General features: G+C 35.6%; 1 protein-coding gene across 2 annotated transcripts in view; it reads right to left on the minus strand.

Annotated features, from left to right (window-relative positions):
* LOC131164899 (uncharacterized) overlaps positions 1–19,033 on the minus strand; it is a 163,993-nt gene that overhangs the window by 2,647 nt on the left and 142,313 nt on the right. For both annotated transcript variants that reach the window (XM_058122437.1, XM_058122436.1), the window contains 4 exons: positions 14,061–14,120; positions 13,763–13,988; positions 6,721–6,872; positions 6,546–6,616 (listed from right to left, as the gene is read on the minus strand). In XM_058122437.1, the coding sequence (XP_057978420.1) occupies positions 6,546–6,616; positions 6,721–6,872; positions 13,763–13,988; positions 14,061–14,120 (509 nt within the window). The remainder of the gene's footprint in view (positions 1–6,545; positions 6,617–6,720; positions 6,873–13,762; positions 13,989–14,060; positions 14,121–19,033) is intronic.

Here is a 19,033-nt window from a genome sequence, read left to right on the forward strand (position 1 = left end):
AATAGAGGAAAACGCTCTCGATCGGGTGAATTGGCGGGAAAGGATTCATGTAGCGACCCCACCAAGTGGGACTAAAGGCTTAATGTTGTTGTTGTAAGAAGAGGAAGAAAATATTGAAGGTGAAGATGGTGGGTCAAAAGTTGAAGAAAAAGGGTCAAATTTGGGCTTTGATACCAAAAGATGCAGCATCAAAGAAAGAAGAAAGGAGAGGAGGAGAGCGGAGGAAAAAGGCAACAAAATGTTTGGAAATTGGTATCCAAATTGGCTCAAAGTCATTGATCCAATTATCCAATTTCAATCCTACATGACAAAGTATCACAACATTTGGCATCCCTCCCATTTCATGATCTCATTCAATAGCTTACAAATTTATTGAAAGTGCATAAAAATTCCAATAAACCTTTGAACCTTAACAAACTACCATCCAATCCTCGAACCTTCTCTATGTTCATCTTTCCTAATGCATCTTTTTTCTTTTATTTTTGGGTGCTCCAATGCCTAAGGAAAAAGTCTACAGTCACTAAATCATCCAAAAGCTTCAACGTTCTTCTAACCTTGAGCATAATCAAAGCCCATATAGGCCATGGCTCAATTTCAGTTACTCGTTATTGGTTATTTAGCATCATTACATTTGTTAATAATAGAGGTCGTAAGGTTGTTATGGTCATTGTAATCTTGGATGATGTTGCATGTTCAGGAACACAAAAAACCCCCTTGAGATCTTTCAAAATCAACATAGCTACCCACAGACACAGCCGATCTTCCAAGTCCTCAAATCCCATTGCCAGAGCCTCCCTCGTGCAGCCTCATGCACCTGTAGAAGGTTGGTAGCACTGACTTCAAGCACAGGCATGCAAGGCTTCATGGAACCATGTTTTTGGTCTGAACTGGTTCTACATTGTTCGAATCCCCTATAAAACATGTTATCAAGATTTTAGTGATGGAATTTTGTCAAAAGATCCTACCTTTTAGTTGTTTATGAGCAGAACCCGATAAGTACTACTGAAGGCTGATTGGCATGCCCAACTTTTTCTACCTTGCTGAAAACTTACCTCGTGTTATAATTGATGGGTCCACTATTACAGTAAAGGGAATAAGGATAATAAATACACCTCCTCCCCCCCCCCCCCCAACTCTCTATCCTTTTTTGTATATTCCTCAATTTCCATTCAGTCATACGTCAATTAGCACGGTTACCAAATCCATTAATTGTTTTATAACATTCTTTCCCCACTCTCTTGTCATTTAAAATTTGAAGATGAGGAGTATGATGGTGGAGGACATGAGATTGGTGAACTTTATTGCTTTGAGTCTACTATACTACTTCAAATTCATTGTTGCCTTGGTCATCCTTTGTGGACAAGTTGAAATAGCTGTTCATACTTTGAGTTTTGTGTCTAGACTTAAGTGCGAGTCCTTGTTAGTAAAGCACCGTCCTACTCTGTTTGCCATCCAATTCAATAAAAATGAAGCCAACTCTTTTATGCTAGTTCATTCTAATGTTTGGGGTCCTAGTCGCATAGCGTCAAATTTGGGTTTCAGATTTTGTTACTTTTTTTCAATGACTTTATTTAATCAAAGATCAGTTGTTCAATATATTTTGTGTCTTTTGTTATGAAATAAATACTCATTTTGATTTATCTACAAATCTTTTTTGTCGGATAAGGTAAAATAGCTGTTCTTACTTTGAGTTCTGTGTCTAGTCTTGAGTCTGTGTCTTGTTAGTAAAGCACTATTGTTCTCTTTGCTTTCCAAGTCAAATAAATGGGCAACCAACCCTTTCATGCTAGTTTATTTTTATGTTTGAGGTCCTAGTTGTGTATCATCAAATTTGGGTTTGGGATATTTTACTACTTTTGTTGATGACTACTCGAGGGTGAATTGACCATATTTAATGAAAGATCAATGGTTTAATATCTCGTGTGCTTTTTGTTTTGAAAAAAAAATGCTCATTTTGATTTTCTTGTAAAGATATGTGATAATGCTAACGATTACTTCAGTACCCAATTCAATACCTATATCATTTATTATGGGTATGATTTGTCATCTTGTGCCCACACTCCATAACAAAATTGAGTCTTAGAGAGGAAAAATAGATATATCCTTGAAGTCACACATACCTGCTCAATACTTCCACTGTTATCAATAGAGTGCCATCTTGTGTCCTTGGTGGTGACGTTCCCCATTCGATACTTTTCTCAAATGCTCTTTTGTTCTACCTACTCATATATTCGGGTTTGTGCTCTTTTTCCATCAAATAAGTTGAAGAGTGGACAAGTTGGATTCACATGCTATCAAATGTATTTTTTTTTTTTGGGCCAACTCTTGTACTTAAAAGGGATATCAATGTTATAGTCCTAATTTACATAATTTCTTTGTCTCTTCTAACCTTCTTTGAGTCTACAACATATTATTGCAATTCCCTGAGATGTGCCAACCTTAATGAGTCCTTTCCTTTTCCTAGTCTTTTTTACTCTAGTCTATTATCTCATCCTAGTTGTCCTCCCATGCCATCATCTCAGTACATCCTTCTAGTCACTTAGCTCACATCTTCCAAGCATAGACACAACAAAGGAGGACAGCCCACTCTAGATCCTAATTCTATGCCTTTGGTGTCTTTTTGATGATCCCATTTCCTGTGATAACCTCATTAGCATTTGGAAAGGCAGATGACACCTGCACTCATTATCCAATCTCTTGTTGTGCCTTTTATTTTCTTGTCACCCTTATTCTACTGTTTTTTCACTACTTTATCAACTGTTTCCCTTCCCCAGTCTATGTTAGAAGCCTTATCCTACTCTGTGTTCAGGGCTGCAATATTTGAAGAGATGTGAGCTTTATAGTTGGGAAAATTGGTACCTCTTTGTGTTGATAAGTTTGTAATGGATGTTGCTGGGTGTAAATTGTTAAAGGTCAACCTTGATGGCCCTTTCACTCACTTGAAGGCCTGTCTTGTTGCCAAAGGATATACTCAGATAAATAGGTTGGACTATTCTGACACATTCTCCTTGAAGAAACTTACTTCAGTTGGACCTTTTATCTATTTTTTGCCACTTCTCATTGGCCTTTGCATGAGTCAGTAAAAAGAATGCCTATGCCTTCCTTGATCGTCATGAAGAGGTCCATAGGGGAGGTTAGCAACCCTTATATGGTCCAAAGCATTCTCACTGAGCATGGTTTGGTTGGTTTGGTCAGATTTCACTCGTTGTGTACGCGGATGATATTGTGAATTGATAATGAGCCAAAAGCACCTGTCGTAGAAAGAAATTAAGACTGAAGATTTAGGACCATTGAAATACTTGGGTATAGAAGTATCTATTAAGGCTTGATATACATTGTTGGCCTATAACCTAACAACTTAAGATTTTAGGTAATGCGGTGATCTAACATGGTATTAGAGTCATGATTACCAAAAAGTCTTGGGTTTTAGCCTTGTTGCCCATTTTTATTGTGTGCTTGTTAAGAATTATCTTACTCCTATAATGGATGTTATTAATTGTTTGTTTATCTCTCCACGTGATGTTGGGCTGCACGTGTTGGGGAGCGTCAAGGCTTGATCTACACTGAACCTAATAGCTTAAGCTTTTAGGTAAAGTGGTAATCCAATAGTATCCATTTCTTGTTGGGATTTTTTCATCACAAGGGAAGTTCTAGACCTTTTAGATGAGACCGAGCTGTTGGGATTCAACCTAATGCGCCCCATGGATCCTGATAGCATATTATTGCCAAACGTGGGTGATTAGGTTTTTGAATTTACACAACATTGTTAACAATCAAGCCTTATTAGCAATTGCCAATATGAAAAGATCAATTAATATCTTTATATGAGAATGCTTTCGTGATGTCAAATTGACAAATTTTGCTTTGTCAAGAAGAAGAAATCTTATCTAGATAGAATCCAAACAAAGAAGCACACAAGACACAAGATATGTAGATACATTTCAACTTAGAGTAAATAAAATTAAAATAAGTGCCAATTTTTTCACATTTTCTTGTACTATTCCAAAGAAAAAATGCACTTTCTAAGAGACTCAAATTCATCCTTGTCGGTGGCATCTCACGCACTTAATAGTAAAGCCACATTCACCTATTGTGCGGACCTTATACCCTTGATAGTTTTAGTTATACAAGTATGGATATATAAGGCAATGTCTATGATATAATAAACATATTAACCACTTTCAATTAATATAAATGTAGTTCATAAATCAAAGATATATTAGATATCGTAAACATACAACTCTTTTGACATAAATGGATAAATAAAATGTTGTAGCTAATATCTATGTTCAATTTTGCTTAAAATTTCAAAAATCTGAAAGTGATCATTTTTATCCCTCTTGTAATAGCCTTCAGTTTCAACAAATAGAAGATTGATTAAGAAAGAAATTTCAATTTTGAGTCTAGAATCCACACTTCAATTTCAAGGATGTTTTTTTTTTAACATGGTCAAGATTTTTTTTTTTTTCCAGAAAAAAATGATTGTAATATCAAGATTACAATAAATTCTGAATAATTTGTCAAAAATAAGATTGACATCCATTTAGATTTCAAGGGTGTTATAAAGAGGAAATTTTGACAATCTGGTGGAAATCTAAGACCATAGCTAGTGTAAGGAAGCCTCCCAACACCAGCTCTTTCCTTTGTTCGGCTCAATTTTAGCGCATGTACCACATTATGTCAGAAAACAGACATCAATTCCACCTATAAAATTTGTGCAACAAACCTTTCATCATTGATAACAATCACCAGAAAAAGAAAAATCAATAAATTGAGGTGATTTTAAGAGATATTTTGAAACTTTAAGGAAGGCCAACCAGAGCTTTATGCACTTCCATGGAATACTGCTTGTATTGAACTTTGGCTTGTTCCAGAACATGCGAAGCTACTAAGAATCACACAATGATCCTAAATTCAAATTGCATGCTGGAACACAATATCTGTTGAGAACCATGCTCCACACAAAGGACACGTCAATAAATATAGGACCCACTAAACAAGGCCACGTGGTAAATGACTTAAAATTTCACAGCAAACTAACTGATCCAAGTCCACCTGATAATCAATTGATGATTAGGAGAGTAGAAACACTTCTCGCTAACTCTAGATCATCTAATTAAGGCAGTATCTTCAAACACAAAGTTTATGTCTATATAAAATAGTCAGAGAGAACTGATGAGAACCCAAATATAACCACAAACCTAACCAAATTCCAAAACAAAAGATTAAATCTATGAAACATGGTACTCTAGGTGGGAGTCGTGGAGCACCTCATGTATATGATATGGGCACAACTCAGATATGGCAGGGTGCATAGAAAACTATATGTCTTACTTTTTATTGAGGTGAGTTTCAGGGAATGTCTTGGGTCGAGTGTTCGTCAGGAATCAGGATCACATACACCATGGGTAAAATTAGGACAAATTTATATGGGGCACTAATTTGTAAATAAAAAATTTAATAATAATCATGGCTTTAAAGATTTAAGCTATGAAATGGCAAAATTTACTGCATCCACTTATCCAAGTTGTTATGGTTTGATTATGATTTGAACAACATTGTGGTTGGTGCTCAATTGCTTATGTATTTTCTTCTCCCAAAAGCCCATTATAAACCACCTTTTTTGTGTTTCAGTTTTTTCAATTAAAGAACTCAATGATCCACCATACATATCCAAGATTTTCAAACACCATGTATCAGTATCTTATTGTATTTGTACCCATATCTCTTACTCAAATCAGTACTTCCTAGGATAAAATAATACTCATAATTTTATTCATGGACCATGGTACGAAAGAACACTTTCTCATGAAGCATCTTTACACAACACAGCTTTGGTGGATCATTGGCCTTGTTCATCATTGGCACAAGAATTCTTTGGGCTTCAGCTATTTCTGTCTGAGCTATCTTTTCTCTTTTGTCCTCTTTTGTTACCCCGCATACACGGGAGCTTTCTGCACCGGGCTGCCCTTTATACATATATATATATATATATATATATATATATATATATATATATCAAAAGAAATCAATTGCTCTACCAAGTATTTATCATCCTACAGTACCCAATGAAAAGACCACACGAGTTGTAAGCAAACAGTTGACTGCAGGTGCATTACTTACAGATATGACAACTTTCAACATGGAAACTCCAAAGTCAAGTTTAAATATATTTGGTGTTCACAACCATAAGCTCTTTCTCTACAAGTGTGAATTCTACAATGAGCAAGGACATGCAATAGCAGTCACATATCCATTTTTGGAAAAAAAAAAAAAAAAAAAACAGAAGAATTGCTTCGAGACTGCAAGGAGTGGGTTCTATATTTAAACAACAATAAAAGGAAATCAGAAATGGTCAACTTCAGCCCATAATTTTGGTAATTACCTAGGATTAGCATGTTAGGCATAAGTCCAAAAATCTATCCCCCTCCCATTCGACACCCCTCCTCCCCACCCCCCGAAAAAAAAATATTGTGACTGAGATAGAATGGAAAAATAGAACTAAACAAATCACAAAATAAATAGTGTTATGCTGTTATCAAAACCTGATGAGTTGGAACTGTTTGTCATGGAGTATATCTGTGTCTGCAATGGCTAAACCAGCTGCTTTAAATACCTATCACAAACAATGATTGAGATGAGTACAATAAAACAGCAAAAATTCTTGAAAACATGAATGAAATCAGTACAAATAGGGTTGTTAGAGCCTGTTTAATGCACCTCACATGTCCGCGCTAATCCAGCAAGGTTAGGTATGCGATCAAGTAGTGATGCAACAAGGACAAACTGCTGCCGACTTGCTCTTATCCTTTCCATAGCTAAACTTCTTGATAGTAATAACTGCTCAAGAAGGTGATCTTCCTTTTCTATTTCTATCATTTACACACAAGGGTCAACACAAGTTTCAGCCTCCACCAACTTTACAAACAAAGCAAGTTAATAATGAGCTGAACAATATTCATAAGCAACCAAATATTATGAAGAAACATACTTTCTTTTATAATTTCTATTCAGTTACACTTCGTGTGGAGGTACAATATGGGCTGAAATCTAGTCACTAGTAACCATGCTTTGCACACTGCCAAGATGTTTTTTTTTTTTTTTTTTTGGGAGAACCGGGGGGGGGGGGTGGTGGTGGTGAGATTGTCATTTTTGTCAAAGTCAAAACAAAGCTACGGTTCAACCCAGGGCATTCAAGTTCAGCAATCAAGCACCAATACTAAGATGAAAAAAAAAATAGCAATTAGCAGAAATACTTCACAAACAAAGAAACCAAGCAGGAAAATGCTGTTAGTTGATTACAATCAATCAGGTGCACGATCATCAGCAGAAAATAGACAGAATACCAAATATACAGAACCCCCAGTACTTGAACATATTTTTTTCTAAGCAATAAATTTCTTACTTAATTGAAGAAAAACTTATAAATTTTTAAAAATAAAAGCCTAAATATCTTGAACTCCTTACAGGAAAGTAGAAACAAGACAAATCAAAGGGAAAGACAAACCAGATCTGCTAGTCCATTGCATTGAGCATTTTGTAAGCTTTCTGCATCTTCAAGCTTCAAAAGCTTCTTGTGGTGGATTTTCACTCTCACACTCTCTCATACAATCACACACAAGTATTTTGCATGCTTATGTATACATTTAGGAATATTTTTTTGTATGTGTGCTGAATTTGAGCTCATGGTACACATCAGCAGGCAAACTTGCTAGAGGGTTTGCTTTTGGTTTTTAAATACTGTTAACAGAGTTTAGATCCCTCTTTATGTATAATATATGTCAAGTACATCACAAAGACCAAAATACACTTTACTAACTCATGCTTACTAACATAAGTAATAATACTAAATAACCACTAACTCTGCCCTCAAGTTGGAGTATAGGTATTATATGCTCCTAGCTTGTTATAATTGATTTAACTCAAGCAACCCCTGAAGCTTTAGTGAGCAAATCAGTAAGTTGGTAGTCTGAGTCACTGACCACACATGAGTGGTTGAAATGAACTTCTGCACAAGTTTCTCCTGAATAAAACCACAATCAACTTCAATGTGTTTCTTTCTCTTATGGAGCACTATGTTGAAGGCAACATGAAAAGGAGCTTGGTTATCACATGTTAGCCAAATGAGTTCATATTTATTGTTAGCCATGAGCCTATATTTTGACTCAGCACTCGTGGACCACTATAATTTTTTTCTTACTCCAAAATACCCGGGTACTACACAAACACAATATCCAACTGTGTATCTTCTGCCAAAGGGTGACCCAGCTCAATCTACATTAGTATATCCCTATACATGAGTGTGAGCCTCATCCAGATAGTATGATATAAAAGACCTCCCCTAGGATCTCAGATGTTATCGACTTGTCATGTGTATACCTGAAAATGAGGATGATCTAGGCAACAGAGGATTCTATGGAGATGACAACTGAGGAGATGATTAAGATGAGACAATAAGCCAGAAGACCTGGTAAACAAGAGGAGTCATTAAGGTTAGCAAGACTCAAGTACCTAAAAAAAGATGGTGTAGAGTCAAAGAGTAACATTAGTAGCATAGGCAAAGAAATGGTGCAAAGCAGGACTATAACAGTGATAGCTCTTTTGAGTACAAGAATAGCCTAGAAAAAAATACTTTTGATAACATGAGGATCCAACTTATTTCCTGCTGGAGTTAACGGAGACAAAGGAAATACACCAATTATATGGCGAGGTAGTGAGGACAAAGGAGCACTCGAGAAGAGAACTGAACAGGGTATTTTACCATCTAGGAAGTAGGGCAGTGTTCTGTTGATAAGAGAGCACGCAATTAAAACAGCATCACTCAAAAACACTCTAGGGACAGTTATTTTATATAGCATGGCATGCGTGACATTGACGAAAGGTTGTTTTCCTCACTGTGACTCATTGTGCTCAGTGTGGGCACAAGATGGCTGATGAATCATACAAGATCTAGTCATATATGTAGTGAATTGGATTCTGCGGTACTGCTTAGCATTATCAATTCGAAGCATTGCGACAAATCAGATCAAGACTTTATTTCAAAATAAAAGCACAAAAGATATGATAACAACACAACATAGACCACAAATATCAGGATCAACTAACATGAAATGGTTGACTGCTAGATTAATGACTGGGGATGCAAAATGAAACATGATGGTTCTTTTCCAACTAACAAAATTCACACTAATGACTAGACATAGAACTCAAAGTAGGAATCAACTGTTTTAACTTTTCGAACAAAGGATGACCAAGGCAACAATGAATTTAAAGTAGTGTAGCAGCAGTGCATGCAGTAGAAGGAGATAACAACTCAAAGTAGTAAAATCTACCAGGCTCATGTCCTCCGCCAATTGTTTTCATTGTCTTCAGATCTTGAAAGGCAACAGAATGAGGAAATAAGGTTATGGAAGAATTCATTGGTTCTGTAATCTAGCCGGCAAACAAGAGACTAAAGGAAAACTTAGGAATATACAACAGGGGAGAGAGATGCAGAGAGCAGGCCTTTCAATTTTTGCAATACTCTTAACAGGATTTTTGTGCTAAAATCCAGACCAAAACTTGGTAACATGGTTTATAAAGGGATCTGAACCAGAGACCAATCAAACCAAGAACAAGGCTGTATGGAGCTTCATGTACCAACCAAGGTCTTCAATTTCAGTTTCAAAGCTCCAAAAGTACGGAAATTTCAACAGAAATTTAGATTTCGATTTGAAAAAAAAAAATAAAGGAAATCAATAGTAAATCATGGAATTCTTTTATGAAACTTTAAAAATGGTTAATAGACGTAACAACATAAGTTTTAGGACTAATATATTACAAATTAAATACATCTATAATGTGTATGAGGTGGAAAAGTAGTAATATAATTTGTGTATAAGATAATGTGCATTAAAAAAATTTAGTTAATACAAATGAAATTCCTATATCATTTAAATAGTATTTATTATACAAATAAAAAAATAATGATAATTTAGATGTCAATGCTTAGATAAAAAATGTTGTTGTAAGTTTATTTTTTTCATATAACTTCAAAATCCCTCGTAATAATCTTTTTGTTTCAATAAAAAAATAAAATAAATTAAGGGAAAAATTCCACTTCGCTCCTAAATCTCTCATATGAATTCTGTAAAAATTTCATTCTATAGTTAAAATTTCAACAAGTCTCCCTAAAATTTCGAGATTTCAATAAATTTCGAATAATTCATTGAAATTTCGATGGAAAATATGTAAAACAGAAATCAACTGCCATTTCAATTTCAAGGGTGACAGAAATCAGAAATTTCTGATAGTTTTGTGGAAATTTAAGACCATGGTACCAACACATTGGATTAGAGCTGTCAGCCCTCGACTATTGCACGAGGGCATGTGGGCAAGTTCCGGCAATGGAATTTCAGGGATTTACAGATCTGCACTGTCTGTGGGTGGCTATGGCGTTCTAAACATGCAGCGTCATCCAGGAATTTTCCAGCAACTGCTGTGTTACTGGCAGCAGGTGTTGGGTTTCAGGCCTATGGTGGCGCTCACAACTCTCTTATGGAGGTAAACATGAAGAGGATTGTGGGTTAAGGGCTCGGTTTGGCCGTGACCGTGGTTTTTAGGGTTTATTTCTTGTGACCAATGACCATGCCTTAATACCATGTTAACATAGATTATAAAATTAAAAAAACAAGCAGTAGGTCTCCCTCTCTATTATAATGTATGTCAAGTACATCAAGAGTCCACAATACCCTCACTCATGCTTACTAAGTAATCACACTCAAAATAGCAGCCCATTTCCCCAAAAAAATGCAGTTTCTCCAGTCCTACATAAACATTTCATGTTTCTTTTGTTGGTTGACTCTGTTGCAGTGATTGAAAAACCCTTGAATTAAAAAGTACTAGGACATTCAAATATTCCACAAAATCTTTGCCCATTTTTTTCTTTTCTACTGTTCAAAAAATAGCTGTGTTGCCTGGTGCGTGGAATAAGCTTCTTGGTCTTTTGGAGAGCAGCAGGTGTATCTGGGTTGTGGACTTCTATTATGTTGGCAACTCTTAGGCGTCCTTAGCTGGAAGAAAGGCTCAGACTTCAAAGGCCAGCGCCCGGCAATGAATTCACTTTGGGATTTTTTTTTTGGGTTGCATCACTCTTGGATTGTACAAATGGACTTTTCAAGTGAGTGTGTGTTTTAGTAATTGTTAAAGCATGATATATATATTTTGCTCACAACATAACAACTTAAGCTTTTAGTAAAGTGGTAATCTAAGATGGCATCAAAGCGATGGCTTCCGGGAGGTGCTGGGTAACCTGGGTTCTAGTCTTGTTGCTGAATTTAATGTCTGGAAAGCTAACAGTAATTTCCAGCAAGATTGGAAAGCTCTACTGGGTAGATGTTTTTAAATTTAGTCTTCTTTGTTGTTGTTGTTTTTTTATTTTTTTATTTTTAAGAGGATGTCTAATCCTTCTCCTTTGATGCTACCTCTCTCTTCTATTTTAATAATTTTTTTTGTCAATCAAAATAAATAAATAATGATTCCCAATTATAAAGATTCACTTACTGATGCAAGACAATGTTCGTACGAATCAATTTTAATGCAAGTCTGAATAAATTAGTACAGGCTCATCATGCTTTGAGAATAAAAAATTAGTAATAAAATCTAAAATAAACAAGAATACACTTCCCTTAAAACTAATATCCTAGAATCAAATTACCCATTAAAGATAAATAAAAATATACTTAAAAAAAGAAGAAGCTATATTAGATAGGAAAAAAGGGAAGGTACAATGTGCGGGGACAAGGAGTCCGCCAAATAATACCATAAAAACAGAATAAAGAGAGTAAACAAAAAAAACACAAGATCACAAAGTAAAAATAGACTGTAGACAATATTAACCAAGGAAACCCCTTTTTAAACCCTTTCCATCACAATTTACCTAACCCCTTTTCAAATTCCATGGTGTATGTTGTTTGCAGATGATATTGTATTAATTGACGAAACTAGGGACGGAGTAGAGGCTGAGTTAGAATTATGGAGAGAAGCTTTGGAATCTAGAGGCTTTAGGATAAGTAGAAATAAGACAGAATATATGAAATGTAATTTTAGTTTTGGAATCTAGAGGCTTCACCATCTATCACTCTTTGCACCGCTAGGAATAAACACTGAAAATTTCTTACCTTTCCACCCCAACCTTAACTCCAAGTACTTTCCCACCTTTGTGACAACCATAATTACATGATGCCTTTACAAATACTCCGAAATCCCCTTTCCATCTAACCAAAGACCGACAATCCATTAGCAAACCAGGATACAACCCCTTTCAAAAACCTGACCCACTTGACGAATGACATTGCTCTCCACCATGAGCAAAGAGAAGATCCCCTTGAACTTGTCCAAAGGCAGATCGAAGGATTTTTCCTTTGATCTATATTGTTTGGTTCAACAAAGCCTATAGCAAGAGGCTCCATAGTCCCTTACACATGAGAGGGGGAAAGATTCGTTTGAGATGTCCAAACCATCTAAGTCGTCCCTCTCTTATCTTATCTTCTATAGGAGTTATACCTAACTCACCACGAATATGTTCATTCCTTAATTTATCAAAATGCCCTCCAGAGAGGAAAAGGAAAAAACCAGAAAAAATTACAATAGCGCTGCCTGCCAATTGCTAACAAGATCGGGTGCGGCAAACCCCTAAAAAATCCAAAAGAATGGGATGAGAAAGAGGCAAAGAACACTTATGTGCCGTAAAGCTTCTCCCTCCTTGTTCTTGCTAATACCCCAATATCGTACATGCAAAAAACCACTCAACAGTCAACACCCAAGGAGGCACCAAAGCTTCACCAAAACAAGAAAAGGGGGGCAATTGAGACATTGATTACCATTCTACAATGTAGGAAGTGGTGAACATTGGTTTACTAGAGTGGGGCCACATCACGCACATGTCTTGATTGATAGACTTAGAGGGCTTACTAATCTATAATAGCAACTTGAGCATGTAGTTCTGTTCAATGTCATAGTTCAGATAAAAGCTTGAATTTTGAAGGAAACCTTTGCCTTCCAAACAATGTGGCCCCAAGGGAAGAAACTGGGGCAAGGAGAATTGAGGAGATGGAGGAACAAAGATTTAGTGGAAAAAAGACATGACGAATCACCCTGCCAAACCCTCTCATCTCCATAAGAACAAAATCATCAAGAGTGTTAAGAAAAAAGCGCTGATAGGTGCATTGCGAAGTTTAGAAAGTCTAAACAAGCCAAGCAGCATCAACGTCAAAGAGCCCTCACCCACCCAAGCATCCACCCGAAACCCTACCTTGTTACCACTACCTACTTGACTTGGCTAAGGGCAAAGAAAAGACAAGCAACCTGAAACATGAAATTCTAGGGGTTCGCACAAGAACCTCTTTTTCTAGAGTCCCAACCATTTTGATGAAATATGCAGCTGAGCAAGCTGTCAGTAAAATGTCCAGTTGCATGAAAAATCCAATTAGCAAGATGTTATACATCAATGGCAACATAAAAGGGAGATACTATACACAATTCCACCTCCAAAACAATCTAAAAAATTTCAGAGATTAATCAATTCTTGTGGCTAAGATAATCAATTCCTATTGCATAACTTAGAGAGGAACTCTAAATATATCAAATTCAAAAATTAAGAAAAAGGCTTGTTCCAATGTTTAACTCAAATACTCAATAGAAAATAAATTGCTATTATGCAATCAAATTAATTTTTACTTTTACTATTCCCTTCACTAAATGATTTCTGAAAATTCATACATACCCAAAAGTTGTTTGTAACTTTCTTTAGTGCCAGAGGAACTAGAATCATTATCCTGCCTTTCATGCTTAGGGAGGGTAATCTTTTTCTGAAAATCTAATGATATATGCTGGGAAAATGGATTCTCTTTTGTGTCCACACGTTTAAGATTCTCAACAATCCTCAAGGTCTCATTCTTGACAATCACTGCATCCTTTGCCATGGAACATCTGAGATCTTCCCTAACATCCTGTAACAATTGAAAATAAGGTACCAAATCCAAGCACACAACAAAAAGAAGAAAGAATGATCAAATGCTTACATTTAAGAAGGTAATTACTTGCTCCATAAGAGATATTGGAACACATTCAAACTCAAGCTCCTGCAGCATTGCACCAAAAGTTATATACAAACTAAACAATAACAGAGTTGTAACATGTGCAAATATTGTGGATGTAGTATTTGTGTGGTGAGTATGTTCAAATTAAGTGATTTATGCATTATTCACATGTTTCATGGTATTTAGATACTAAAAAACTTTGGTGATGATAATTTTTTTGTTTTTTTTGTTAACCATGTTGGGATTCAAAATGTTTCTTAAAAAGAGGTTGTTACATTTACTAGATACGATGAGTTGACTCATTCCTAGCATAAGTAAACTCGTGGCAGGCTGTTAGGCCAACCTTTGTACATGAATAAACTCAAAGTCATGATACGAGTCCACCGCTGGATGGACACAGCAGAAACTTATATTTTGCCCAGCTTCGACAGTGTTTTGATATAATATTTTTGAATATTCTTCTCATAATTAAATTTATATATTGCTATTAAGTACTGTTGTATACAATTTACTTTGGAATGGCAGCAGCTCTGAAGTCTGAAGTGACACTTTTGAATTTAAATTCATGGATTTTTGGTCAGTTGTTGCCATAATATCAAGTTGAATATCTGTGTTTCCTCAAATTATGGAATCTGTTTGCTACATTTATGTTAAGCAAAGGATAAGGAAAACTCCAAAACAAGCAAGGAACCGTTGGAGAATCTTTGAAGTTCACAACCAACTCTGGTTATCCTTCCCTCCTTATAACCCTAGTATGCAGTGCCTGAACATATACAAACAAAAGATAGACAAAAGATATGTGAAAGAGAGAAGAGAAATATAAAAAAGAGTGCCTATATTCAACTTGTGTGATGTTTTTGATCTTGTCTCTCTATCTTGAAAAAATTTGATCTCGAGTTTGTGTGCATCAAGAAGTTTTCTTCTGAGAATGAATCAAGTTGCTAAACTACAGTTTGAAATTGTGTGCCGCGCTGAAAGGGCACAAATACGGAACTACTCTCTAATGGTATGTTTACTCGTCAACATCTGATACTGCCATAAATCAACTCATGTTGATATACATTTATGTGCTTACTTACCTTTTGTATTTCTTATTCGAGCATGTATGGATTGTTCTCTATTGGATTTGTAAGTCATGTTGTATTAGATCAAGAGTTAGTGTGCCGAGAGCATAGTTGTCAAATCGAGATTCGAATCATGAATCAAAATTCCAATTTTGGGAATCAAGAATCGAATTGAATTGTAAGATTTGGCACAAATTTCCAAAATCAATTCTAAATGATATGCACATATTGATGTACAAACAAGAAGTAAAATAGTACAATATAATTAAAATTTGCCAATATAAAAGCCATATTTCATGTGTATGCTTTTCCTAAGCAAATGAAACGGGAATGAGTCAAGAAATATTACTAAAAAAATTGAACTTGTGCAGTTTAAGGGACAGAAATTAAGAAAAAAATAGTAAAAAACTGAACTTTAGGTGTTTATCGACAATTAAAAAAATATTACATGCATATTGTTTCTCGAATTAAAGATAAAAAATAATTAACTTAAGAAATGACAATAATTGAACAACCTAATTAAAAACAACAAAAGTTTTTTATTTTAACAACACAACAAAACATGAGTACCGCCTTAGCAGAGTGTTCTGCCCCGTCTTCTCAATGGCAGAAAACTATACTCCACCAAGAGTGAAGAATGGTTTTGTTGTGAAGGCAATACTAGAGCTAAATTTCTATTTTCTCCTTTTTTTAGCACAAAAGACATAGATAAGGAGTGGAAAGTAACTGTTTAAACATAAAATAAAAAAGAAAAGGAAATGAGGTTTTGAACTAGTCGTATCTATCAGGATATAATAGGCCTACCATCATGTGAATCAATAGATTCAGATCGATTCATCGGATTGTAGTTTTTAGATTTGCTAGTAAGATTTGAGTTGATTTGGTATGGAATTGATACGAATCGTATGAACCGAATTGTGAATCGTAAGATTCTAACAACTATGGCCGAAAGCATGTGTTGTACTCATGGTCTTAAAGTTCCACAAATTGTCGAAATATCCATTGAAATTTCTGCTTTCCATCACCTTTGAAATTGAAATGGTAGTTGATTTTTTTTTTACAAAATTTCCGTCAAAATTTCAATAAATCATCCAAATTTTATGGAAATTTTGAAATTTAGAAAAATTTTCCGAAATTTAATTATAGACTGAAATTTTTTGGAATTCAAATGTGAGTTTTAAACACAAAGTGAAAATTTTCTCTTGATTTATCATAATTTATTATTTAAACAAAAGATTATTACAAGGGCCTTTGAAATTATATGAAAAAATGAAGTTAGATATTAGCAACAACATTTTATTAACCATTCATGTCTAAATAACTGAATTTTATTTGTAATAACTGAATATGTTTAATAATTAATGCACATATTATATTACAATTACTGCACCTTATATGCAAGATATATGTATTTAATTTATAATATATTAGTCCTAAAATTTATTTATAATGTCGATTAACCATTTCTAGAGTTTCATAAAAGAATTCCATGCTTTACTACTAATTCAATAGTTTTTTGAAATCAAAATTTCTATTAAAATTTACATGCTTTTGGAGAATCAAAATTTTAGTTGAAATCGAAATCTAAGGCTTGGATTGTACTTGAGTTTGACATGGCAAATCACCCAAGTGGGGTTGCTGAAGTTGAGGGTCACATATGATCTAACCGCTATAAACTTTGGTGTTTCCTTGAGCTTTCTTGTTTGGTTTATTTTTGTGCTTGTTGGTTTCAAAATTGGTTCTTGAACTCGTTTTAAATCACACCCATTTTACTCCCCCCACGGGGTGCCACGTATCAATTAACTTTGCTGCCTTCAGAAATCCTCTCTCTCTCTCTCTCTCCCTCCCTCCCTCTCTCTCCTTCCATGTAAAAATACAAGCATTCCATTCCTACTATATTACCTCAAAACAAACAGCAAAAAATGCACACATCCACAAAGTTGATCCATCTCTAGTCCTCCACTGATTCTGGGCAAACCCACCTCCCTCCAAAAAATCGAAACAACTTATTCCAAACTCTCCATGAGGAACCAAAAATGCAAGAAAAGATGAGAAGCAGACTTTGAAGTATCAAAACAAAGAGCGTACACATCCAAAGATATAGAAGGCTTCCTGCTATGCAACAAATTCTTGCTGTTACCATTATTTGTGTGTAGGTTGTGCCTGTATCAATCATTGCCTATCTCATCTGAATCAGCTCTTAGCACTGTTAGGCGAAGTGCTTGATGCATTTCATAGCTTTGTAACCCCATGCAAATTGTCATTTGGACACAAGGATGATTATGAACTTCATTGGTTAAGGATCATCATCATCGTCATCTTCTCTCCTTCTTTTTCTTACATGTATTTATTGTTTTATATCAATAGTAATTTATACTCAAGAACCTCATGATAAGCTTGAGTTGCCCTAATGTTTGATGTTTTGAAGTTTAGAACTTTGATGATGTTGAATTCATAATTGCTTCTCATGCTAATCTCCAGCAACAATCTCATGGAGAACTTGGATTAATCACATTTTTAATGTTTTAAAGTTTAGAACTTTGATGACGTCAAATTAATAATTGTTTTTTATGTTAATTACCAGAAGATAAGATGAAGGTTAGATGTGTTAATTTTGGTCTAAATGCCCTTTCCATCAGGTTTGCTTTCATTATATAGCAGGTTTTCAGCATTATTTACAGCCTAATTGCCTGATTTTCCGCACTTAAATGCTGCCATATTTTCAGCATTATTTACAGCCTAACCAGCATATTTACAGCCTAATTGCCTGAATTATCTCCGTTAACATACCCCCTCAAATTGATGCTGGTAAATCAAGAAGCATCAATTTGTAAACCAGGAACTGATGCCGGTGCTGAGAAAGAGCTTTAGTGAATATGTCTGTTGTTTGACGTTCGTTGGAAATGTGAGGAAGAGTAATCACTCATTTGTGAAAGGATTCACGTATAGAAAGGCAATCGACTTCGATATGTTTCGTACGCTCATGGAAGACAGGATTAGTGGCGATCTGAATAGCACTGGTATTATCAGCATGAAGAGGAGTGGAATGAAGCTGAGAAAAACCAAGTTCACCCAATAACCCACGAAGCCATGTGATCTCAGAGCATGCGAAAGACATAGCACGATACTCAGACTCAGTGGAGGACTTGGAAACTCTGTCTTGCTTCTTACTCTTCCAAGAAATGAGTGCGTTGCATAAGAACATGCACCAGCCAATAACAGAGCGATGAGTATCCACACATCCGGCCCAATCAGCATCACTATACCTCACCAACTGTAAGGAAGATTCCTCAGGAAAGAACAACCCGCGTGTAGAGGTGCCCTTCAGATATCGGATAATGTGGCGGACAGCAGCTAAATGAAGATGTCAGGGAGCCTGCATAAATTGACTGACTTGCTGCACAGAAAAAGAAACATAAGGACAAATAATCGTTAAGTAGTTCAAACTCCCAACAAGCTGCCAATACAAGGATGGATCTGATAGAAACTCGCCTTCCTCTTGACGAAGATTAAGATTTACCCCCAAGGGAGTAAGAACAAAATTACCCGATTGGAGACCGGCCAATGAAATCACTTCCTGCGTGTATTTGTGCTGGTGTAACAACATACCAGTTGGAGTAAGATGCACCTCAAGGCCAAGAAAGTACTGCAGGCAAGATCTTTCATGTGCAAAGAGGCCTTGAGATGCTGTAGTAATTGCTTAATTAACTAAGTATCAGAGCCAGTAATTACAATGTCATCAACATATACCAGAAGCAAAACAATTCATCCAGAAGTCTTGTGAAGAAAAAGAGAGGAATCAAACTGACTCCGAGTAAATGAAAAGCAAGTGGGGTAGAGCAAAATTTATCAAACCATGCACGCGGAGCCTGTTTCAGTCCTTACAAGGAT

The sequence above is a fragment of the Malania oleifera genome, chromosome 9 (genome assembly GCF_029873635.1).
Source record: "Malania oleifera isolate guangnan ecotype guangnan chromosome 9, ASM2987363v1, whole genome shotgun sequence".
NCBI lineage: Eukaryota > Viridiplantae > Streptophyta > Magnoliopsida > Santalales > Ximeniaceae > Malania > Malania oleifera.